The sequence below is a fragment of the Eschrichtius robustus genome, chromosome 13, assembly GCF_028021215.1.
Source record: "Eschrichtius robustus isolate mEscRob2 chromosome 13, mEscRob2.pri, whole genome shotgun sequence".
Lineage (NCBI taxonomy): Eukaryota > Metazoa > Chordata > Mammalia > Artiodactyla > Eschrichtiidae > Eschrichtius > Eschrichtius robustus.
Genome location: NC_090836.1, coordinates 12,980,910 through 13,006,756, shown reverse-complemented (window position 1 = coordinate 13,006,756; position 25,847 = coordinate 12,980,910). Strand labels below are relative to the sequence as shown.

General features: G+C 37.6%; 1 protein-coding gene across 6 annotated transcripts in view; it reads right to left on the bottom strand.

Annotated features, from left to right (window-relative positions):
• PTPRO (protein tyrosine phosphatase receptor type O) overlaps positions 1–25,847 on the bottom strand; it is a 232,996-nt gene that overhangs the window by 27,693 nt on the left and 179,456 nt on the right. For 4 of the 6 annotated variants that reach the window (XM_068559850.1, XM_068559853.1, XM_068559854.1 and 1 more), the window contains 6 exons: positions 25,587–25,726; positions 22,943–23,075; positions 20,862–20,982; positions 16,399–16,467; positions 8,621–8,656; positions 5,370–5,451 (listed from right to left, as the gene is read on the bottom strand). In XM_068559850.1, the coding sequence (XP_068415951.1) occupies positions 5,370–5,451; positions 8,621–8,656; positions 16,399–16,467; positions 20,862–20,982; positions 22,943–23,075; positions 25,587–25,726 (581 nt within the window). Of the gene's footprint in view, positions 1–5,369; positions 5,452–8,620; positions 8,657–13,967; positions 14,052–16,398; positions 16,468–20,861; positions 20,983–22,942; positions 23,076–25,586; positions 25,727–25,847 lie in introns of all 6 variants that reach the window. The other 2 variants (XM_068559856.1, XM_068559852.1) reach the window with 2 other exon arrangements.

Sequence of the window (25,847 nt, the reverse complement as noted above, 5' to 3'; positions counted from 1 at the left end):
GGACTGCTGGCTTAACAGGAATTTATCGTCTTACAATAATGAAGGCTTGAAATCCGAAATCAAGGTGTCAGCAGGGACATATGCCCTCTGTAACCTACAGGGACACACCTCTTCCTAGCTTCTGATGGTTTGTTGGCAATCCTTGGTTTTCCTTCACTTGCAGGTGCATGACTCCAATCTCTGCCTTTGTCATCACATGGGATTCTCTCTCTTTGTCTCTGTGTCTTCACATGGCTGTCTTTTCATAAGGACCCTAGACATATTGGATTAAGAGCCCACCCTACTCCAGGATAACCTCATCTTAATTACATCTGCAATGACTCTATTTCCAAATAAATTCACATTCTGAGGAACTATGCAATTAGGGCTCTGACACATCTTTTGGGCAACACAATTCAACCTATAACAGGTACTCTGAAGGAAGAATGGGAAACTTGGACACCTGATGTAATACTGGGTAAGAAGGATGTCAACCTCAGGACAGTCTAGCAATAGCTAGTAGGGCCCTGGGCTCTAAGATGGGATTTAAGGGTAATGCTCCAATCACTAGACAAATTACTAGTACAGGCACTTGGAAACAGAGACCAAACCTAGGCAACGAGGAATGAGAGCAGAAGAAACTCAGGTCTGGGAAAAAAGTAAGACCCCTTCTGTAAGAACTGTTGGAGAGGGTGTGAGTTGACTTATTTCAGCAATGCTGCAGGTAGGTCTCCAGGGAACTGGACTGAAACACAAATAAAAACAGCTACAGTGACTTCCCTAGTGGTGCAGTGTTAAGAGTCTGCCTGCCAATGTAGGGGACACAGGTTCGATCCCTGGTCCGGAAAGATCCCACATGCTGCGGAGCAGCTAAGCCCGTGAGCCACAACTCTTGAGCCCGCATGCCACAACTACTGAAGCCCTCATGCCTCGAACCCATGTTCCACAACAAGAGAAGGCACTGCAATGAGAAGCCCACGCACTGCAGTGAAGAGTAGCCCCCGCTCGCTGCAACTAGGGAAAGCCCATGCACCGCAACGAAGACCTAACGCAGCCAAGAAAAGAATAAATAAATAAATAAATAGTTAAGGTTTAAAAAAAACAAACAACAGCTACAAATGGGAGCTACTACCAGAAATCAAAGATCATCTCCTATGAACTATGTGGCAAGTGATATAGTTTTGTTTTAACCTATGCAGCCACATCTCCAAACAAAGGTAGTGAGGGCTTTCCTAGCATCCTGACCAAACACAAAGTGCATAAATTAATGGCAAAATGAACAATACGTGCTATGTCTTATGGGATCTCAGATTCCAAGCTCTAAATTCTGGCTCTTTGAAACGTTCTCAACATGAGACAATAGAAATGAGGAATTGAATCTAATCCCCAGGTCCCAAACCTCCTTAAGAAAAGATGTATATTTTCATCAGAAGGATAATAAATCTTTCCAACAGATCTGAAATCAGATACAGAGTGAAAAAAGAATTTATTCAGTGAATGCAAATTAGCAACTCGTGTAGCTTCATGTATGACTGGTACTGGTAATGCATGTAAATCCAGACAGTTTCCATTTGCATGATGCTTATAAATGATATAATTTCTCAATATGAGTGTGATCTTTCCATGTCAGTGTCAAAATGAATAAAGTATTAAGCATTAATAGAAACAGAACAAATAACTGTCCAATACTGAATTTAGCTAGCCCAATTGATTCAGCCATCTCTATACCCTCTTGGGGTCCCATTAGTGCAAGAAACATTTTTTTTCTTAAGCCTCCATTAATTATCAAGTTCAAGAAAATTTGAGGGCTGCCATGTGAAAGGTTTGACATTCACCCTGAAGTCAGGTATGAAAGCACAATGGGTCTTTGAAAATAGATGGGGTTACTCTGGCACTGAACCTGAGGATGTGCGGTTGGGTGGAGTTGGAGGTTGGCAATTCCTGGGAGGCTGTCAAATGAAAAAGGAAGTGAGTCAGACCACTAGGTCACTGCTTAAGCAAATGTTAGTCCAAAACCTACAATCTGAGCCTGTGATTTAAAACAGACTTCTGGAGAGTAATTTGTATTTTCTCACCAGAGCAGAGATACAATATCAGGACTTGGCACCAAATAAATTACATATTTGACCAATGATGTTCTAAGAACAAAGGGATATGAAAAAATATCTTTAATATAAATAAAAATTACTAAACATGTCTTCAAGTCATGGTGTGATGGCTGATTTTATGAGTCAACTTGGCTACTCATAGAGCCAAGTTGCTTGGTCAAACATCAGTCTAGATGTTGGATGAAGGTATTTTTTTTAGCTGTAATTAACATTTAAATCAGTAGACTTGAGAAAACAAATTTCCTTCCATAATGTGAGTGGACCTCATCCACTCAGTTGAAGGCCTTAAAAGATTGAGGTCTCCTGAGGAGGAAGGAATTCTACTTCCAGATTGCCTTTGGACTTGAGTGGCAACATCAGCTCATCCCTGGGTACCCTATGGATTTCAGACTTGCCAGTTGCCACAACTGTGCGAGCCAATTCCTTCAAATAAATCTCTCCATCTATCTATCTATCTATCTATCTATCTATCTATCTATCTATCTATCTATCAGCTTCTATCTTCTATTGTATTATCATATATAGGATCTTCATATTATAAAATATAATTATATAATAATCATAAAATATAATTCTATAATAATATAATTAACATATATTATATATGTGTATATATATGTATAAATGTGTATGTGTATATATATATATATAATGTGTATGTCTCCTATTGGTTCTGTTTCTCTAGAGAACCCTGACTAATATGTAAGAATTATAAAGTTTCGATGTAACCTTGTCCCCAATTTAGTCCAGTGTCTCTCCATGGAATACCACTGGCTTGGGACAATTCTTTGTTGTGTGGGACTGTCCCACTCATTGCAGAGCACTTAACATCGTTCTCCTTTCCCCATTAAATACTACTCCCAAGCCATTAGGATGACCACACACCCCCAAACTCCCCCTAGGGCACTGCCTGGTACAGGCCCAGCTGAGAACCACTCTGTGTTCAACTTACCCATTCTAGAGATGAAGAAACTGAGGTGATGAGAAACAGATTTTTTCCAATATTAATTGGTAGCAAAACAGTAGTGAGGATCCAGGTTTTTGGACTCTCAGTTTGGTACATTCCTATCTGTGTTATAAATCCTATGAAATAAGCTTGAATGTGTTCATTTATACCTTGAATATATAGAGGCCCTCAGCATATTGTAAACCGAATATTTAGTCATAAAATTGACAATTCAACTTTTCACATTTTTGAAGCAACTGAAGCTCAGATCTAATCACTTATTGCTTGGTCCTCTCTTTGGGTATAATGCTCTCGGTCTCTGGTTTATCCACATGGTACCAATAAGAACTGTCCTGTTCTTCCGTAATTCTGCCCTCCCGGGCTGCGGACAGTGTGAGCAGACAGCATGGCCTATGCCAGCCAATCAGAATCCTCCCCTGTTATTTTTTAAACTACGAACAAGAAAGACAGTCAATGACTCCCTTTGGCAACCATAGGTGTGATACTCCAAGGCTGATTGTGGTCGCATTTTCCACTATGAGAAAGAGGTTGGTTTGCAGCCAAAGAAAGTGAGGCCAAGACAAGGAGAGAAGTAGAAATGAGAAATAAAAAGAGGGGGTCTCTTCAGGGGTGTGGCCCCTGATTCCAGCCATTCCTGAGACTGAACTGCTTCCCTGCTCTCCTCCTGGTTTAGCTACTCAACCTTTCCTTTGATTATATGAGATACCTTAGTTATCCTTTGAACAAATTCCCTTCTTCTTTGGTCTAAACTAGTTTGAATTGTATGTCTGTCATTCACAACTGAAAAAAGTATTTTCTTTTTACCAGAAAATGATTCACTGAATTTCTTTTTATAATGATGCAATTCAGAAGCACAGTAATAGTTACACTGGGGTTTGATGGCATGAACTGGGAGTACTCCTAACCCTGCCAGGAAAGGCAGTGACCCTGGCTATTCCACCAAGGTCATATCATCTGGTAGGAATTAAGAGACTGTGGCTTCAACGAGATTGAAAGTGTATCTACAATATAATTTTCATCACCATTATCAGGATTATCTAGATATTTATTTTCTTCTGAGTTTGGGCTTATGTTTTCTTATAAAAAGCGTCCTCCGTTCATTGCTATACTCTTCTGAAATGCCATCCTCACCATAGATCTCCATTTCAAATTGAGTTTCTGTTCTTCGAGCTATAGCATTTGGTGTAGCATTTATAATTTCTCATGCACCTGCGTTCAATGGATGACTGAGCCAGGCTTTATGTGGCATTTCTCATGACACAGGTGATAGTTTGCGGGCTTTGTATTTGATAATGTATAAGATTCTTCTCATCCTTAAATTCCCTGTTAGAATGAATATCCATACCAGGATTCCTGCTGATTCTTGCAGAACAAAGCTGTCCTTGGCTGATGTGAGGAAAGAAGAAATGAATATGGATAATGAGGAGAAAGCAGCTACATTCTACAACCTGGTGTTGCACAGGAAAAGCAGCTAAGGCGCTTTAAAAAAATGACATAATTTAGAAAAGTCACTTTATCTTTCCCTTCTCCCTGGTCTCCCTGAGCCTCGCTGGAAGCCTGAAGAATGGGAGGTTATCCAGACTATGTTCTGAGCTGTGAAATGTGTGGGAAGAAAACCTGAGGACCAGTTGTATCCCTCACACTACTGAGATCCTAGACCCTTTTCCATCTACTCTGACACATGTTCTTGGAATCAAAGAAATATGTGTGCTTCAGAAAAAGATGTTGCCAATTTTGTTCTTCTTTTACACAAAGCAGGTGTAACTCTCTTTCTCCAATTCCTCCAAGAAAAGAAAACAAAACCTCACAAAGACATGTGCAGTAGAATGCCAAGAGTCCTACAGCAAAAGAGACACCAGGTTCTTATATGCTCAGGAGACAAAGGGGTCCAATTCATCCACCATCCACCCTTACTGTGTCCTAACTGGCATGAGAAACACACTAAAAATCCCCTGAAAGAGAAATTGCTCTGGATCTCAATCCGCAGCTTGCTTTCCCCCTGCACTTTCCATCCCCCTGGTTTTCAATATTACCATTGAAAACTTCTCCTGTTACCGTGTTTGTTCACCCCAGTACCCCCAGTACCTGCATCTCCTCTCTTCTTTCTTTCATTCGTGCCACCCAAACCCTAACCTCCTAACTAAGGGTTGACATCCTGGCTCTGAACCAGCACATTAGGTACCCCCAAGCCCAATTACCATCCTGCCCATTATGAACCACACCACCAGCACTGCCTAGTGAGCAGGGAAATGACACTGGTACAAAGCTGCCAATTCCCCTGCCCACAGAGGGTAGGAAAAACTTTATTCACTCACCTCAAATTGAAGAGAAAATTTATAGTCAGAGTCTTTGGCCATATCCTTGATGTAGGCGTCAAAGTCATCCAGTTGCACCGGGCTTTGTCAAATACAAAGAAAGGTATGTTTTAAAAATCCTGTTGATAGGTGTCATATAGCGTTTAACACCATACTTCTCAAACATGAACAATTTTCTTGCAATTTTCTTCTTACTTCCCAGAGGTTAGCACTCTTTTTTTTTTTTTGGTTGAAGTTACCAGTCACTAATATATTATAATTAAAAAGAGAGCCCTATATATTAAACTTCCTTGAGGATAGGAGAAACCTCTAGATTTTTAATTGGCTTTTACTTTAGCAGTAAAATATTACATATACACACACTCATACACTCACAGTTATATGTGTTGTTTCTAGAAAACTCCAGTTTATGGGAAAGAACAAAGGATTAGTCTGAAGACCTGTTTGAATTAGAGTTTTACTTTATTTACCTAACTCTTCTGAGATTTAACATGCTCACTGATGAAAAATCAGAGTGATACCTACACCACAAGGTTGACACAGAGTATGTTACAGATCACAGAAACATGTAAGTTTAAACAGCTTTACAAGTGTAAGGAATTGTGCTGCGCTGTCTTCCCAGAGCAAAGGCAGGGTCCTGGCAGGAAACATGTCTCCAGGGAGCTCCCAGAGCACGCGCTGTCTCTCTCTCTCTCTCTCAGAGTTGTGTTCAGAGCCTTGCATATCAAAATGGTTCAGAAGGACAATCAAGTAACACATCTGAGTTTATGTTTCTGCATCAATAGCAGAAGTGCTCACCTTCTTCCTTGTTTTTTGGTTTTTTTTGAATAAGAATTCAGTTTTATTTCCTGTGGTTTTCTCTAGCTGCTTATCTCTTCTAGAGCCTACCTGTGTCAACCTGTTCCCTGAGCTTCTTCAGGATGCCGCACTGTCACCTAACCCAAGCCTTTCCACCTTGACAGGGTCCACAGAGTTGACCTTTCCCTTCGTCTTGCTGCAAATTACTCAGCTTATATCATCTATCTGTGGTCTTATGCCCTATTAGCAAATACAAAATATATAATAGATATTTGTTCAAAGTTGTCGATTAGCTAATCTGATAGATTAATTTATGTTAAGATTTTAGTTGATTTTTAAGGGTATTATACCTCCCAGATAATACATTCAAATTTTAATGGTTTTACTTAATAATGATAACATGAATGACTTGTACCCTTAAAACACCCTAAATATTCTTACAAATTATCTTGCTCGGTTGATGGTTAAGGTAGACATGGACAACATTAGCCCCATACTTCAGATGGAACTCAGAGAGAGCCCAGGCTGAGACAGTCAAATGAGTAGTTCAAGATCTCAGGGCTAAGCTGGAGAACCCTGGGTAGAACTAGGGAGAAGGACTCCTGGTTAAAAGCTTTTTCATTCAACTTTGCCATCTTTCCAAAAGAAACAGCTAAACGGGGGCGGGGTGAGGTGATCCTTCCCTGCTGTCTTTGAGCAGTGCATTGACCTTAAAGTTGGACTTAATGATTCTGGTTCTCATCTCATTAAGAGGAAAATGGGATTAGAAAAAGGGGGTTAGAAAAAGCAAAAGCAGGATGGAGAGGGGAAAGAGAGTCAGAGGAAGGGCCCAGGAAGTAGAAGAATGAACATCAGGGAAAGGAGGAGAATGGTAAGGAGAAGAGAAAGAAAACTGGGAAGGGGCAGAGATCCATCAGTGGGACAAAGGTTTAGAGGGAGAGGAGATGAGGAAAGGAGGGGAATGAAGGTAAGGGGCGAGGGGCAAGGGGAGCCAAGGAGAATGGCGGTGGCAGTGGGGGGGCATTTGGAGTGAAAGAGAAAAGGTAAAGAGAAAGTAAATGGAAAGATGGGAGGAGTCCCTCAAAAATGGCTTGTAGAAGCTTATCCACTGCTTGATATCCAGATCCAATGCCATTTCTCCATAGTGTGTCTACTTTACAGACAAAGTTCACCATTCTGTACTTTTATCTATAAAAATACGCTAGAAACTGGAAAAAAAAAAAAAAGGCTTGTAGAGAAGGAGGGAGGATGAGAAGGAAAATGAGAAGAGGGAAGGAGGAAGCTGGTTTGACTCGAGGTTTTGCCTTGTGGGCAGGTTCCACCATGTCTACGCTCCACTCAAACTTTGGTCCACATCCTGCTTCTCCTTCTCTCTGCTTGGGTCTTGGGCCCCCTTTTGGTCCTGAGACCCTGTCCTCTAACTGCTCTAGTCTATGCCTCTGTACTTCACTTAACAACCCAGCTAATAATTTTGGGCAAGAAAGTCTTTCTGTTTCTGTCACATCATTCCTTCGGGCTGACAGCACCTCTCCTCTGCTTTGGCTGGTCTTGTCTCTCCTGCATCACTTGATATATGCCAATAGAATCCGTACTGATATGAAATAGATTTAGGAAAAAATTATTCTGTCATCTATATGTGCCAAAATATTATATGTCACGCAAAGCTGAAGAGAAATATTTTGCATCAATTTTTCTCTTGTATTATGTATTCCATTAGCGCAGATACCACAGATCTGGCTGGGACCCCTAATTGCCTCCTTAATGAATTCACCAATATTCTATCCCAGGCAAGTAGCAAGAATGAACTCTATTTATAGGAATGGTCCACTCTTTCTATGAAGAGTTTTTAACTAAAGGCCTGGAGGTGATACTCTAATTAGGTTTTTGAAATCAACTGATTGTTCATTTTCACCCATCAGAATTATAACTCTTATGACTTAACAGTTCAGTAGGTAAGTGAAACCACAGGTTAGCTAAAGTAATTATCCTTTTCTGTTTATTATAAAGATTTCCTGAGACAGCATTTATCCAAGTATTTGTCACAACATCAAATAGAGTAAAAGCCTTTCCCTGCAATAAGCACGAAATTTGAAGATACAAAATGGTAAAGGTTTTTGTACTACTTTGATGTAGCTAAATATTAGATTCCTTATAGATTTAGAACAGTAGACTTCCTTCTGTAAGACTTGTAATTCCTAACAACCCATTCTTTTTCAGATTTCACGTGGTGAGAATTTTCCTTATTCCTGACATGGTTTCTGTTGGTACATTTTCTTGGTGGTCACTGCCATCCATATGTGTAAACACACCTACGCATAATGGCTTAGCTATTTTAATATGCATTTGCCTCTATCTTAAGCATCCCGTCTATTTAAAGACAACAATCTTTTCAGTTTGGAAAGTGAAGATCATTACAAAGAATATTTTTAAGTGAAATAGTAAGAAAAACTTACTTAGTCAGTTTCCTCTTTTTTAAACCATTTTTACTCCTGTGAATTAAGAAAAGAGAGGCGAATTTATCTGGGCAAAAGAATTGATGAACGTAATGATTAAACTTGAAGAGCTTTAAATAATTACATCAGGCACTGCTATTTTACTTAATTTTTATTAAACATACCTCAGGTTTGTTTAATTACTTCCCCTTAAATGAGAAGATAATGATAAAAGTTCCAGATTCATGTTTTAAAACTCTGTTAGATTTCTGGAGCATACCTACACTTTATGTTTTAGATTTGCCAAAAAACGGAATTCTAGAAATATAATTTCTTGCTCCTGGTGATTAAGTTGCTGAAGTGCTTTGTAAATATATAGAAGTATTTCCTGTCTAAATACTCCAGATTCTACAGGCAAAAGGAAAGAATTGGGGAATAAAGGTGAGAACTGGTGGAGGGAGGATGGACATACTGGTTTTTAAATTAAGGAATAAAATAACGTTTTCGGACATTTTCATTGGGAATGTGAATTTGTGCTATCAGTGTTGTCATGTGTCTTATGTATTCTATTACGGCATTGTTCTTATTCAGTTTTGAACTAGTTTTTCAGCTATCTGAAGAACTATACCTATTACCTGCTTGTTCTTAATTCATTACTAGTCTGCAAGCTCAGACACATGTAATACTAATGTATGTTTCAGTTTATTATATTTTTAGGGTTTTTATTAAAAGGGGAAATGTTTTCTACCAACACATAAGATAACTAACTGACCTAAGTTAGCTAATGCTAAGATAGTATCTGCTGAAGGGCTTCATTACTGTGTTTAGATTGTCTTATATAAATGATATTGATACATGATTGAGTGTGACAATTTTTATAAGCAATTTTCAAAGGTCTTGAAATATTGACGGAAGCACCCAGGCTTTCAGAACATAAACAATCGATAGTAAATAGCCAGTTGTGATCTGAGTACTCTTATGTGCCAAAATATTTATTTATATTGAAAATTAGGAATGCTTGGGTACCCCCATTTCTGGAAAGCCTTTAGCGGAATGAAGCACTACTTCCTCTGGGCTTTCATAGCACTTGGTTCATGAGTATTTCTTATGTGGTCTGACCATCAGCTGTATATGTGCTCCTTGCTAGACTGTCCTTTGTTCCCCAGAGCTGAGCACAGTTAATGGAACACTAGCAGGTGGCCAATAAATGCTTATTTAATTGAATTGAAACAAAACATCTTTGTTATGTCATCCTCACAATTTTTTCTAATGATGCAATTAAGGATTTGATATTAGACTTGGGCTCCTGAGGGATCCCACTGGGGAAATGGCACTTGGGGGTGGAGAGGAAGTAATGCAGCAAAGGAAATATCCATAAAGGCAAGTGGCGTTTCTGGTTTTCATTTTCTAGTTTCAGATAGTTTTTACTTCTTCTCAATTCTGAGTGAAGACAATACATTTTAATAGTTCTTGTCCTATTTTTTCTCCCTCATCCTCTCTTGGTTTTCCATACTTGGGATTTAGAGGTAATAGACATTCTAGTTTTTACTTCACCTCTCCCTCATCCCCCCAAAAGACCACTGTCATGGTATACCTCTTGAATCATTCTTTTACTCTGCTCTTGTGATGCTAATTTAGTTAACGTTAGGAATCTTACATTTACTTCGCATAGTAGGAGCCCATTACTTTAGTGGTTGATGAAAACAGAATGTTAGCATAATAAGGAACAGTTCTGATAATGTCAGGAGGCTGCCAACATATCTTGTGATTCAGAGTGAAATTAAAAATAGAAAAACACAAAACCTTTCCAAACCCAAACAGACTTTAAGGGAAACTGGGAAGAAACAAATATATGTGGTAGGGTGACACTGAATAAATTCAGTGCTGAAATATTAAGTCGCTACTATTCCACAGCTGTGTGGAAACCTAATTCATGGAAGAGAGGCAGTATTTTTTTCTTTCAGTCTCATTCACTGATTGAATGAACCTTAAATATAATATGAAATTCTACCACATGTTTTGTATGACCTCTTGTCTTAAGTGTATGTCTTCATGACTTGTGTACAACTTTCATTGTTCTGATTAGATTTTGCTGAATTCCCGAACATTCCAAAGGGTTCTTGTATCTTAAGGCTGTGGTACAAGACAGGACTGAATTATGAGACTCCACAGCAACACTGATAGAATTTTCCCGCATTTTCAATTGCTGTGCTGATCCTAAGACTCAAATCAAGGGAAAATTCACTTTTAAACATGTAAGTTCAGGTTTTGCTAGCAATTTTCACTTTAGCACTTTATGGAAAGAGCTCGTGTGTGTGCATGCCACAGTGAGCATTTTGGGTGAGGCTGAAGACATCATCTTATTATTGTGAAAGACTTTCTGAATAACTGATAAATAACACCCATCCGACATACAGTATACATGCATACAGGATGATGTGCTTCTTTTACTTTTTCTCTTTCACTTAGATTAGGTTCAAAACCCTAATGACGTCAAGAAGTTAAGATGCATTCTTTATAAGTTCTTCATGGTTATGACCATCTTGGAAAGCCTGCCAGAATGAAATTCATTCCAAAGAGGAATACGAGGCAATGGCAGAGACATGGGGTTCACAATGGTTAAAAACAAACAAAAACTAAAACCAAAAACCGTAAAGTCAAAAAAGTTAAATGACCACAATTTCCTAAGCATTACTTACTCTTTCATGAGCTAAACGAAAATCATCCCCACATCTTAAAAAAGGTCTTTAGAGTTATGTCATTCTCTGAATTGAACATACAACAAGAAGAGTAAAGCTGAGCAGTTTAAACTAAATATTGCATCATGCTTAAAATGCCAACTGCTGAGGATTTAGAACAGACAGATGAATGTGTGAATAGAGCACGAGGTGACCATGATAGAAAAAAAAGAGAGTAACAACACTGAATCCAGATAGAGCTGGTCCAATTGAGATGGTTTTCTTTGAACAGGAAATACAATCTGAGATCAATAAAGTCAGAAATCCTGGCAGAATACAATCTTGGGACTAAGCCAATGGGGCACGTAGGCTCCACACTGGTTCTGCCACCACCTGGGAAAAGGTTTGAGCAACCAATGAGGGAGAGAGTCTCTGGATTTCCACACAACCATCAGAGGCATCAGGTGGATTTTAGACAATCAACAGGAACATATCTTTCCAAGAAGTTGATAGTTTAGAGACAAAGCCGGGCAGTGTTAAGAAAGGAGAGTGTGGCTGTGTTTCTTGGGGTGGTTGTTAACAGGTGGGTGAAATATGAAGACAAACACATCTAGAGGAGGATTTTAAAAGACTATGTAGCAAATGAAGGCAGGGGAGAATATCCACAACTTATTAGATGTAGAGAAAAGTAGCAAAGAGTAGGGAATTCGGGTGAATTTGTGAGAGTACTGAGTTGGACTTGAAGGAGCAGGGACCATGAATTTTACCTCTTTTATTTCTGGCAGAGCACAAGTCTAGGGCTGAAAACAGTTTATGTTTGGTATCTTTTCATTGGTTAATATATGTGTAGTTTACGAAAAGTGTAGAAAGCCTGGGGCTCTATGTTTTGCCTTCTCTTCTCACCTGGAGATAACCATTTTCAGTCTCAGGACCATTCTTCTAAAAACTACTGCAGGGTTTCTTTTCCCCCTTAACTTGGGTCTCATGTTATTTGATCAGTACTATAAATAGCAGACCTTGAAGGAGTTGCTAGAATTCCAAAATATGTGTTCATCAGGGGGACCTACTAAGAAAGACATACAAACAAGCATAGGCCTGCCTGATATAAGCTTAAAACAAACTATGGAAAATGACAGAGAAAAGTCAGAGAATTAAGTAGGGAAAGGAATATAACATTATATGCATCTTTCTTTTGTTTTAATTGAAATCTGTGGAGGGTACGCTAACGGTATTGGCTACAAGTATTCTAATGACAGGTAGAATACTTGAGAATGATCAGTAGATGTTAAGTTCAAAGTAAATGTATATTTTGAAAGTCAAGATGGAATTTCTGTGTATCATGTGATGTTAAATACTTAAAATATTGGTTGACCATGAGGAAGCCCTATACTGGAGACTTGTTATTAAGAATCAACTTAGAATAATGGTGAAGGGGTCCTCATCATCTAGCACATTCTTCTGAATTTATTGCTTATACATCAGTGCCTACCATATTTCAAAAGTTTTTCACCTAGCTCTCTTTTAAAGAAAATACAGATTCTGGTACTAACAATCTCCACTGTGAGAAAGTTCTCTTTTATTCTTTTCCCACTGCAACTCAAATTCTAACTTTGCCCACTGTATTTATTCTGTCTTTGGAGAAGCCAAAGAATGTTTGATCAATTGTGTTTTTGAATAGCTAACTCTCGGGATTGCTTTAAATCTTGAACTCTGCCCCCAACCCTCCATGAACTTTTTTTCCCCAGTCCATGAACTACTTTTATTGCTTTCCTCTGAGTCCTTCTCAAGTTGTCCAGGTTTCTGGATCTGTCTGTACATAATTTAGTACCTAAACACCATGAACTAACACTTAAGGACAATGATTTTTTTTTCCTCTGGGAAACTGCTACCTTTTTACTTATGGCTCAGAAAAAGAAACAGCCCTTCTAGATACTTCAGTCTCAGAATTGAAAATCATTATTATTATATATTATAAAAACTGTAAAGGATACTCTTTGAGATCTGATTATTAAAATGATTTAAAAGTCAAGGGAATAAGAATTTAAAGGAGGCTGCTTTTTAGAGAGGAAAGAATAGATTTCAGAGACACTTGGGTTTAGTACCTGAATTTTCTATATAGTCATGTGATGTTAAGATAGTTAGTCTCCTTATACCTCTATTTCCACATCTGTAAAATGGTGCTGATAATACTCTCTGCAGAGGTGTGTGGACAATTAAATGAGAGGATTATACAAAGAGGCTTGCACACAGTCAGTTGTTTAATATTCACTGAGTGAGCATTATTATAAAAACACGAAGGCCCCAAATACATAGTATTCTGGGTTTCTCTACCTGATTGCATTTTTTCCTTCTTGGAAATAGGGAGCTAATCAGTGGAAATGGTGGGAAAAATGAAAGGCATCATTTATAAAGATGAGAGGCCATGGACTGACTCAATGAAGAAACAAATAACTTAGCAATGAATGGAAGAAAAGCTTGCCAAGAACATCACAAGAAGAACATTCAATTGGGAAAACATTATAGTTAACATCTGGGTACCATTAGCTGCTTTAATCCATTTCAATACATAATTAATAATTTTACATGCTTCAAACACATAAAATCATTAAAAAGGATTTTCCCTTTGGTTTACTTCTTGAAAGCTAACTTTTAAAGACTTTGTAAACAGTAAAAAAAAAAAAATCACTTACCAAGGATTAATATAAAATGCCAAAAGATAATCAGTCCAAAGACATGAGGGTAGCAGGGTTAAGAAAGCAAATATACTCCTACGCCTGTGAGCATTAATAGATAACAGATGTAAAGATGAAAAAGTGGCAAGAGTTAGTAATACAAACTGTGAACAGAGATCAGTAAATTACCTACTGGGGTCAATTAAAATGACAAGCACGTTAATTACAATTAAATATTATTCCGTTCTCTGAAATTTAAACGTGAGGACTTAAGTGCTATAATATTGCCAAAACCAGTTTTATTCACATCTTATTGTAATCAGACATATTTCTTTCAACTTGGTTTGTGTCAATTATCCTGCTATTAGGTGATTACATTTTGCATTCAGTTAAATTCGGCTCTGAAATGCCTCATCAGTTATCTCGAGTCTTATTCTTGGGTATTACCCTTGTGATGCTTAAGCCTATTTTAAGAAATCTAACATCATTTGATAGCTAACAGCAGCTTGTGTATGGAATACAAATGGTTAGTTTGTGTAGACTAATTTTGGTAAACAAGCTTTCAGGACACATTCTTATAAAACTGCACTGTTAGGTGTGACTTTCTATATTATTTTAAGTATAAATTAATACATCACTTCCAAAAAGTAATCCTTAAAACAGACGTATGACACCCACGTATCATTCATTTAAAATAAGTAACTCATCAGCTGCCTAGTTTCTAACCTTATACTCAGTTGAGTGGGAGCAAAATTATTTAGCTTCACATTAACACTAATGCAAACTTAATTTAAAATGCCTGGTTTGAATCAAATTTCAGATATTTAGACCACTTGCAAAATAGAACACTTATTAATGCAGACTTTAAAATAGTCTATGGTTGTATCTATAGTTATTCTGAGAATTAGGGGAAAAATGACGTCACTGTGTCACTTTAGTTATTACAAAATCTCCGCTGAGATAACGTATTCTCAGTTAATGAGAAAATGCCAGTGTTGGCAAAACTGTCTTTGCCCAGAGCTGCAAGAGAATTTTCTTAATTTTATAGAAATGTCCTGAAATGAATTCTCTTTTGCCTCAGTTCTCCCATAACTGGTCTCTCATAAATTCTGTAAATTGTGACCAGTTGTGTAGTTAGTCAATACGTAGCTCTCCTGAGTCTCAAGTATGATGGGATCAATTCCTAGATGGGCCCCTCATCACTACTCTGTGACTGGGCCTTTTTTAAGGGTAGGCCAGGCAAGAAACAAACATCATTGAGTCAGTCTCTCAATCTTGGAAAAGGTGTTAATTACATTTGAACAAACCTAGAAATGTTTTCTAACTTTTTACCAGCAAGAGTTTATGGGTTTCTCTTGACAGTTGAATTAATCAGATTTGAATAGCAAAATGCCATTCTGGTTGAAGTTTTAGACTAGTACAACATATTGTCTGGTTAAAGAGAATCCTATTTCACCTAGATTTTTCACCTAGAGTGGATCTCAACTAGTGTCCCACTTAGGGAAGAAGAATTTACAGTTTAAATAAGGCCATTCCTCCCTCATTAATTCCGTGGCTAAAATTTCCTGTCTCTACATACTTATTTCTGTCAGAGTAACCATTTTTGGGGAGTTAGGAAAACAGAAAAAAAAAAATCACTTACTGAGGATTAACATGAAATGTATATATTTAAATGTGCTTTGCATGGTTGCTTGTGAAAGAAACAAACTAGATCACGTAAGCAGTGCTGGCTTCATGGTAAGTGGTTAGTTAATCAGCAATTTTGTTGGCTATTAACTGCTCTGTATATTAATTAATATATTAATATATATGTTAATTCCCATGGATCTCTGTTAGCTATAACGTCAGCCAATTCAATCTTGTGACAATGCCTTCTTAATTCTCAGAATACATCCTCCCTCCTTAATACTCAAGCATAAAGAAACATGAGGCTATGTTTCTCAGGGAACTTTCTTAGCTTTGATATTTATCTGCCTGTAAGCGTAAGAGCTGAGAGCCCTGGGCTGTATACTTCTGCTTGATTTTTGGACAGAAGGGGTAGCTCATATCCTCAGGCACTGAAATGTGAGTTTTAAATAGAGATGCTTCTCTGCCTCCCACTGTTTCCCTGGAGTCTCCCCTCCTGCCTTCAACCACGCTTGTTCCATGAGGCTCCTGTATTAACCCTTCTTCAGCCCACTTGTGGGCAACTTGTACAACTGCGTCAGTCCTTTGCGTAATATAGTGACTACACAGCAGACTACCTCATTTTCTCTCCTTCTTACCTGAATTAAACTTACATATACTAATATGCTCTGTGAAGAAGATGTCACCTTGAAGTCCACTATCACCAAAATTATGAAAGGATAATCAGGCAAAACCATCTATCCCCCAAAGATAGTACAATCAAGTTTAGAGCACACATAGCATAGGTAAGCCACCTAGAGACTTGTTCTGAAACAATACTCACCAGTTGTATGGAAGCTTTCCATCCCGCTCTAAGGATGCAAAATTGACAAAAGTTCCTGCTCCACACTCCCTGTTGGAAAGGAACCACAAAATCAAGGTTAGTGCATAACAGAGCACTCTTTACCTTGATATGAAAGAGAGTCTTTAATGGCTAATCTTCACAGCATTAAATTTTAAAAAAGCTAATATAAGTTGCATGTATTCCTCTTTCTGATACAATGCAATATAGAAAAATAAAACAATTTTTCACAAGGGCGCACACACCCAAATCAAGTTATTTGAAGCCAGAAGGATTCAGTTCACAACGCTTACCAAAGGGCGCTCATGATCCTAACATAAATCGTTGAACTATGTGGGGTAGAATATTTTTTACAAAGCCTTCAATAGTGACGTATAGAAACTCTCCTAGATAGACTAAGGGTTTTCCATTTTTAGCAAATATTTTTTGTTTTTATAGCATTCTGATTTCCTCTCTGTAATGATAGTGGATCAAACTGGATTGTCTTCTTCCTTCAAAATTTTCCCTTCATGTTGTGATGCCCATACTATTCATCACTTGAGAGGAAAAGTGTGATACGTACTGAAATAGATTGGCTTTTGCAGAGTCAGTAGAAAATACTGTTAGTTTTTTTCCCCAGAAGTGGAGGAAAAAGGTCAATATAATTCTCATGCTTTCTCCACCTTTTGTTTAATATCATGCATAAATAACATAGCTCACTGGGGTGCATACATCTCATTTTTTCCCTCTATATGAAATTGATGGACTTATTCAGAATTGAAGCAGAGATTTTGACATTGGCATAATGTGCTAATTACTTCAGTTATCTGCCTGTTCTAACTTGAGTGTTCTAAGGATAACTTTCTTCCTTGAAAAATACACTAACAGGGACTTCCCTGGTGGTGCAGTGGTTAAGAATCCGCCTGCCAATGCAGGGGACACGGGTTAGATCCCTGGTCAGGGAAGACCCCACATGCCGCGGAGCAACTAAGCCCGTGCGCCACAACTACTGAGCCTGAGCTCTAGAGCCTGCGAGCCACGACTACTGAAGCTCGCGCGCCTAGAGCCCCTGCTCCGCAACAAGAGAAGCCACCGCAACGAGAAGCCCGCGCAACGCAACAAAGAGTAGTCCCTGCTCGCCGCAACTACAGAAAGCCCGCGCGCAGCAACGAAGACCCAAAGCAGCCAAATATAAATAAATAAATATATTAAAAAAGAAAAATACACTAACATTTCGTTATTTTGTGTTGCATGTACTATAAATTAGATATCATCAATTAATTTTCCTATGTCAGTTTCCTGTATATGGCATTTATTTTACTAACTCAAGGGTTCGTAATCTGGGGTCCGAGGATAGAATTTAGGGCTCTATGAACATATGTGGAAAAAAAAGTACATCTTTATTTTCACAACTTGTAACTGAAATTTAACAATTATTTCAATTATTAAAGTAGGCAACAAGCCCCAATAACATCATCAGCACTTGTGAGATTTGCTAATAGAAATTGAAGACATTGTTCTACAATAGACCTGCTGCAGATATTGAAATATTGTTCATCGTCATCACTCTGATGAAATTATGAGATTGCTTAGATACTCTACTAAATATTGTTATCTAATGTGTTAATAAAGAAGCATATAACACATTTGTTTTCTGAATACTTTGATTACCATATGTTCATATAATTAATTTCTTTTTTAATCCTATGTGTTTTATTTTATGCACTGAGAAAGAAAGCATTATCCTCGGAAGAAATCTACAGGCTTCATTAGACTGCCAGAGAGAATCATGCACAAAAAATGTTAAGAATCTCTGCTCTAATGACCAGCTGGCTGAAGTAGAATCGCTTCTCCTAAATATTTTGCTGTATGCATCACAAGGATGTTCCTGCAATAATGCCGTCATAAATACCACTACTTCCATTTCTACTTCTGTTACCACTCCCTCCACTATTAATATTATGAGCTAACATTTATTGCATGCTTCCTATGACACTATGCTGTTACTGCAGGATTGCTCCTAACAATTCACTAATGTGGGGTTGTTATCATTTCTTTTTGATAAATGTTCTTTCCCTTGCTTCCAGGCTACCACAATCTTAGTTTCCCCTCCGCTCCACTGGATGCCTCGTCAGTCTTTTTTTTTTTGCCATTACCTTTTATTTTCTTTCTGAAAATGTTAATATTAGATTGTGCTGGTGCTCTCTTCTCTAATATATGCTTACTTCCCAGGCTTCATCCAGTCTACAGCTTTAATACCATTTGTATGCTAAGAACTCCCAAATGTCTTCAATCCAGACTTCTTTCCTGAACATCAGACTTTTATGTTCATCTGCCTACTCCACACCTGCACTTGCAGTCACCTCCAACTTAACATTTCCAAAACTGGGGTCTTGATGTTCCCCCAACTCGGAAATCCTCACCTAGAATCCTATGTCAGTTGATGGCAACTCCATCCTTTCTGTTGGTAGGACCGAAAACCTTGGCGTCATCCTTGACTCTTAATCATTTCCATTGCAAGCTCAATTTGCTAGCAAATCCCGTTAGTAAACTCCTCTATTTTCAAAATATATCCAGAAGCTGATCATTTCTTCTTACCTCCATTGCCACTACTCTGGATTGAACCAATATCAACTCTTGCCTGGATTAACTGACTCCCCCAGTTAATATACTAGCTTTTGCCTTTGCCTCAATACAGACTCTTTTCTACGTGAAAGTCAAAATGAAAATGTTAAAATATAAGTCAGATCTTCTGCCCCAAATTTTGCAATGGCTGCCCTCTACTCAGAATGAAAGCCAAAGTCCTGATAACGGCTTATGAAGCCCTATAGGACCTTACATCATCTCCCGCTATTCTTCCTTTCACTTCTTCTGCTTTAGCTACACGAACCTCTTCCTTGAACTTGCTAGTCGCGCTTCTGCCTCAGGGCCTTTGCTCTGGCTGTTCCCTCTACTGGGGACACTCTTCCTCCAGATAATACATGACTAACTTCCTCACGTCCTTCAAGTCTTTTCTTAAATGTCACCCTTTCAGTGAGGCCTACCTGCCTTCCAGAGCTCCTCTCATCCCCTTCATGCCTGAATGCTAATCTCCTTTACTCTACTCTACTGTTTTTTTCTTATCATCTGCTAACACACCACAGAATCTTCTTACTTTCATCTTTATTATTTCTTGTCTACCACCTCAACGAGCATACCAGCTCTATGAAGGCAGAGATTTTTGTCTGTTTTTGATGCAGCCATGTCCCAAGGATCCAGGGGAGTCTGACACACAGCAGGTATCCATTAATATTTGTTAAATTAATGAATGAAGTTTCAGCGAACTGCACATGGTCGCGTAGGTTGTCAATTAGGATTTGACCCCAAGGAGTGTAATTTCAGAGCTTTATATTCTAGCCTCAGCGCCGTACCACCACCCTCCCTATCCTTCTAAGATTTGTTCAAACGCTAGCACTCATGAAGCTTGATTTTTATATTCAGAACTAATCCCTTTTCTCGACTTTCATGGTATCCCATTTTTATCTCCTTTCTGCTACAGGTCAGTTTATACCTTTAAATATATTTATTCATGTATTTCCAGCTAGCTGCTAACTTCCTAGTGGACAGCTTGGATTTCTGATTTTTCTTTGATTGTGCTATCTAAGGCAGTGATTGACTCATTATCAGATGGATAAGTTTATTTATGAATAAGTAAATGATAGAACTCTGAGAAAGGAGAAGGATGTTAATTGACAATTCAGCAGGCTAGCATTGGGCAAATATAAATTTTATACAAATTTCCCAAACCCAGTAACACTCAACTAGGCAATAGTTTTTTTTTTTTTAAGAGAATTGATGGATTGTTTTGATAATATAGAGGATCACAGAAAGTACTTGCAAATGTGCTCTGATAAGAAGTGCATCAGTGGTCAAAGAAAATAGGGAATCAACAAAATCATAAATCAAAAGACTTCCCTAACTGCAAGAAAAATGAAACTGCCTGCAGCCCTGGTAAGAATAGAACTAATAGGGGGACTTGAAGGGACCTAATCATAAATTCTAAAAATATTTTCTGCTAAAACAGCTTCAACAGAACTAATGAGGGAAGGGATTTTTTTCTTTCTTGTGGTCTCCATATATATTAACTCCTTTCATTAACTGTACTGAGTAGGCATAGATCTTTCTTTTACTCCAAAATATATTTGGAAGTATCCAAATATAATGAATGAATCCCAATGTATGGGCTACTTAAAATGACAAGATTGATAGTAAGAGGTCTGACTTTGTGTAAACAAACAATCTTTTGCTTTACTATCTCAATGGTAATGTTCTCTAAAATAATATTGAAAAGTCTATTTAGAAAACACAAAATAGAAACTGAAAGCAAACTCACTGCTGTACAATTTAGGTCTGCAAAAGCCACACGTGTATGATAAACAGAAATATTTTAAAGGCTGTGGGTGAAAGATGAGCAAAACACAACTTACCTAGCCATCTGCAGATGCTTCTTCCTAAGAATTATAAGAGTAATGAGCAGTAGTCCAATTAACAGTGTGCTGAGGATGGCCAGCACGGAGATGACTACCACATTGGGATTCATCTCTGTAACTAAAGAGAAAAGCCATACATGTTCATTGTAGCTTCCACGACATGGAAACTAACAGAACCATTCATTGTTTCTCATCTGACCTTAAGACTAACAAACTTATGATGATAACATCAACAGCAACAATGATGTTTCCCCAAGCCAGCAATGGCCTCTTCCCAGCAATGGCCTCTTCCCGGTCAACTCTTAACGTAGTAAAGTAGAATGACAAATAGTGTTTGGGTGGCTGGAAGAATTGAGTCCATTTCAAAGGCCCATATTCAGGATGTTCTTATCAAAGGAAACTGTGAAATGTCAAGAATGCCTCTGCCATGGTTTGGGTTCACTTGAAAAAAAAATCTAGAAGTCATTATCATGTATTATCACTGTTTAACAGTTTCAAAAGCTTAGAGAGGGGCAGGCTCTCATTTTATGCCCATGACTTTAAAGTCAGAAAGCACAGCTGTGTATTTCCCTCACAACTAATAATGTATATGAAAAAGGCATTAGCAAGCTGCCATCTGCTGCAGCACTTAACACATCGCTAGCAGTAGGCATTCTGACGATCTGTAACCATATGTTTAGAGGTTTTTCCATCTGCACAACTCAAGAGATTAAACTTATTAATAAGTTGCAGGGTCTTTAAGAACAGGGGTTCCTCTCATATACTAGGTCTTCTATGATCCATCTTCAATGGCACTTACACATTGCCTACTTCACACAGTATCTGGAAGACCAAGATGTTAAAGGTGGGAATGTATATCAAATATTTTTATAAAACTCTTAAAAGTGGACCAGAGGAAAAGAGGAGATACCATCCTCTGCATTGGTCACAAAGTCACAGAACTGGCGGGCCTGCGCAATCTCTAAGGCTTTTGGTATTTTCCACTTTCCATTTGGGCCAGCTTGGCTCCATTTTATGGGTAGAGGTACTTGAACAGAAAGAACATTAGACTCATGGTCAGAAGAGACTGTTCAAGTTCGCTTGACTATTACCTGCCATTTGGGGAAGCTATTTTACCAGTCTCTTCTGGCCTCATTTTCCTCACTTGCAAGTACGTTTAATAATATCACCTGTTTCACTGGGTTGCCGTACAGATGACAAGGAATCATGAACATTAAAGTATTTTTAGAAAATGTAAAAGGATGTCAAAATGAGAGACCATTAATATACTTTTCAGGTCCATTTTTGCCCTCACTTCTGAAAAAGCAAAAACTAAAAACAGAAAATAAAAAAGTCTGTTCTAGTGGTCTCTGGATGCAGTGGCAAAACATATTAATGGTATGTAAATGAAAACGAACCAGTAAAGGGATAATGTGATGGTAAGAGTGGTTTTATTACAGGCAGCTTCCAAGAGGGTCTCAGATTACAGAATGAGACTCAAGCAGGGAAGTAAAACAAATAATGTAACTCAGAAAAAGAATAAGGAAATAGCATTATTCTGGACTTTTCATTAATATCTAATTTCCCCAAGTATACTTTCTGCTTGACTGGAAATTTTTCTGCTTTGACCCAGTAATTTAGGTTCACCATTATCTGATCAGCGACAGCTAAAGGTCAAGGCTAGAATAGATGCATCTGACCTGATTAGGGTACTGTGGGTACCACTGAAGAGGATGATGGGGGATGATGAAATAGATGATAACAACTAGCATTTAGACAGCATGTGCTAGAGCTTCATGTACTTTATTTCTAAGCCTGAAAACAACTCAACAAGGTACATATTATTATTCCAGTTTTACAGATGAAAAAACAAAGGTTCAGAGAGAGTAAATATCTTTCCCTAAATCACGTAACTAATAAGTGCAGTTAGGGATTGGAATTAAAGTCTCCCTGAACTCAAAGCTTGGAATTTTTCAATGAAAGCTGAGTTTTATTTTTAAAAAAAAGATGGATTATATATATTTAAAAAGAAAACTTAAGGAAAATCTGGAAAGATATAATTTCCAAAGACACCAGAGTCCACTAATGCCTGTAATTACCCATTGTTGAGACGGCTATGAATGTAGGCACACTGGGGCTGTCATGACTAAAGCTGGTGACACTACAGTTGTAGGAAGTGGCAGGAAGGAGGCTGGAGATGGTCACGACATGAGAAGAAACAGAAATCGGTTCCTGGAGATGCAGAAAACAAGATAAATGTTATGTTATCTTCATCTAGTTTGGTTTTTAAATTATCAGTATTTTTCATAGTTGAGTAGGTAACGTGTGTGCACAGAGTGAAAAATTTAAAAAACAAAAGAGGAAGCAGTGAAAAATACTTCTTTCTTTCTGTACTTCCCATCTACCCAATTCTCTTCCATGGAAGCAGCCATTGTTGTCAGGTAGGTTATTTTTCTTCCCATCTGTATTTTATGGATGTATAAACATAAAAGAATATAGTTAAAAATGTAAGTGCTAACATAGTTTATGCATCATTCTGCTTATTTTTTATCTTGTTTATCAGTATATTTTGCCACTCTTTCCATATTAGCACAGATAAAGCTATTTCATTTTAGGGGTTGCATAGAAATCCAGTGAAAGAACATACTTTATTTAACCAGTCCCCTATTAATAAATGTTTAAGCAGTCACTGATTTTTTGCTATTATTAACAATGCAACAATGAATATAACTTCACAATTATGGGAACATATGTATATGTACACACACTCATTTAATATATGTATGTATATATACACATATGCATTCACACACAAAACCTGTGTGCATATGTGTGTGTATGTATGTATGAATATACATACATATACAACCACTCATATTCCTAGAAGTTGAATTGCTGGCTCAAAAAGTTATATATTTTTAATTTTGTAAGCTATTGACAAATTATCTTCCATAGACGTTTTCCAAGGGACCCACCTACCATCAGTGTGTGACAATGCCTGTTTCCTTACATCAGTTTCTACACAACAAATTTGCAAGCTTTTTGAGCTTTTCTAATCTTATTAGTGGAAGTTGTACCTCATTATAGTTTTATTTTGCATTTCTTTCACCATGAGTGAGCTTGATCATCTTTTTCTATGTTTAAGAACATTTTGTGTTTATTTTCTATGAAATATTTGTTTTGGTTTGTTGGTCTTTATCTTTTTCATTTGTAGTAGATCTTTGTATATTAAGAACACTATCCCCTTTGTCTGCATTCTCGGCTTTTAAATCGCATCCACCAAAGGCATAAAGACTTTGTGTTCTCCAAAACTTTTAATATTAACTTATTCTTGAGTAGAAGAAGCTGTTAATTTGGTGGGCCAATGGCCAGACACTGATAAGTACAACTGCACAGTATAAAAAGATGAGGCAGCATAATACTCTTTTTCAAAACAAGGATCTGAAAACAACTCTGCCTAAAGAGGTGAGAGCCATGAGCACGGATTTCCCACTCCCATCTCTTTCACGATCCCATAAAAGAATGATTCTAAGGAAAGATTTTTGCTAACAGGACTCAGTTGTAGTAACCATTGTTTTCTTAAAGGAAGACATTACTGTAGTTGCAGAGAAGAAAATTCACTATTGGCAGAGTAGCTATTTTCCAAAAGGATTCTTAGGATAGAAAAAAGATTCAGCTGTTCAGTACAGGTCAAAAAGAGATATATTTGTAGAACAGACTATCAAAAGGGGAAAGAAATCAAAGCAAATTATCTTAACACTCATATGAAAAGATTCGTACTCCCAGAAATCCTTTTTTCTTTTCAATCTCATGAACTGCATTATTTAAAAAACATCAATTATTCATGTTCGTAGTATTAGTCTTTGCACTGTATTTTGTGACATCCCTCACAAATTTGCCCTTTTCCTTCCATGTCTGGCTGTAAAATAGTTTTTTCTTGTGGTTTCGTTACCCACCCAGGTCCATTTCTCTCCTTCCATTCAATTTAACCTCGTGAAAAACTCACTATTCATCATATCTGCTATTTGTGATTCTAAAGCTTTAACGATCAGCTCTCTCAGCGTTCATTTTCCCAAACAAAATCGTCCTCCTTACTAACTTCTTTTAAATTCTCTTGGTAGTATGGATCTCTCTTCTGGCACTTATATTTTATTTTAATTATTTCTACTCGAGTGAAATATCCACAATTAAATGAAAAACATTTTTTGAAGGCAAGTATTGATTCTATGATTTGTGTCCCATACAATGCCTTTCTCATAAGTGGCAATTAGTTCATATTTGTTAAATTATATTTTATATGGCAGTTTCTTTATCCCTTCCATCAGTTTAATGGCCAATAGGAAAATGCCTCAATATAACCTCAATATGACCTGGAGTGGCAAAGAACTGGGGACAAACGCAAGAGGGAGGGGATATGGGGATATATGTATATGTATAGCTGATTCACTTTGTTATACAGCAGAAACTAACACATCATTGTAAAGCAATTATACTCCAATAAAGATGTTAAGAAAAAAAAGATAAATACAAAGATGGAAATAAACTTTGTGATCTGGCAAGTTGGTTATGACACATTTTGGGCTTGCTCTAAGAATAATTTTAAATTTCTATCACTGAAAACCAAAAGTGCACATGAAAATTTTCATTTTATATCATTCAAAGAAAGAGAAGATTTTCACTTTGCTCGGATAATGAGCCTTAATCAAAATTAACTCAGAAAAGGAAAATCCGAGCATACAGTACCTGGAGTTTTATTTCCTGACTGGAGCCAACTTGTTGACAGAAGACTTCGAAGAAATCAGCTACTCCCTCTTCCACCCACAGCAAAGTCACCGAGGTCTGGGTTTTATTCACTGCAAAGAGTGATTTTGGAGGAGCTGGCTCTGAGCAAAGATAAGTTAAAAAAAAAATTAATTTAATCTAAAATATTCTTCCTTCCTTCATTAATCAGCAGAAAAAAATAGGCAAAAAATTCCAAATATAGGTAGTTAAGAGCACCATAAA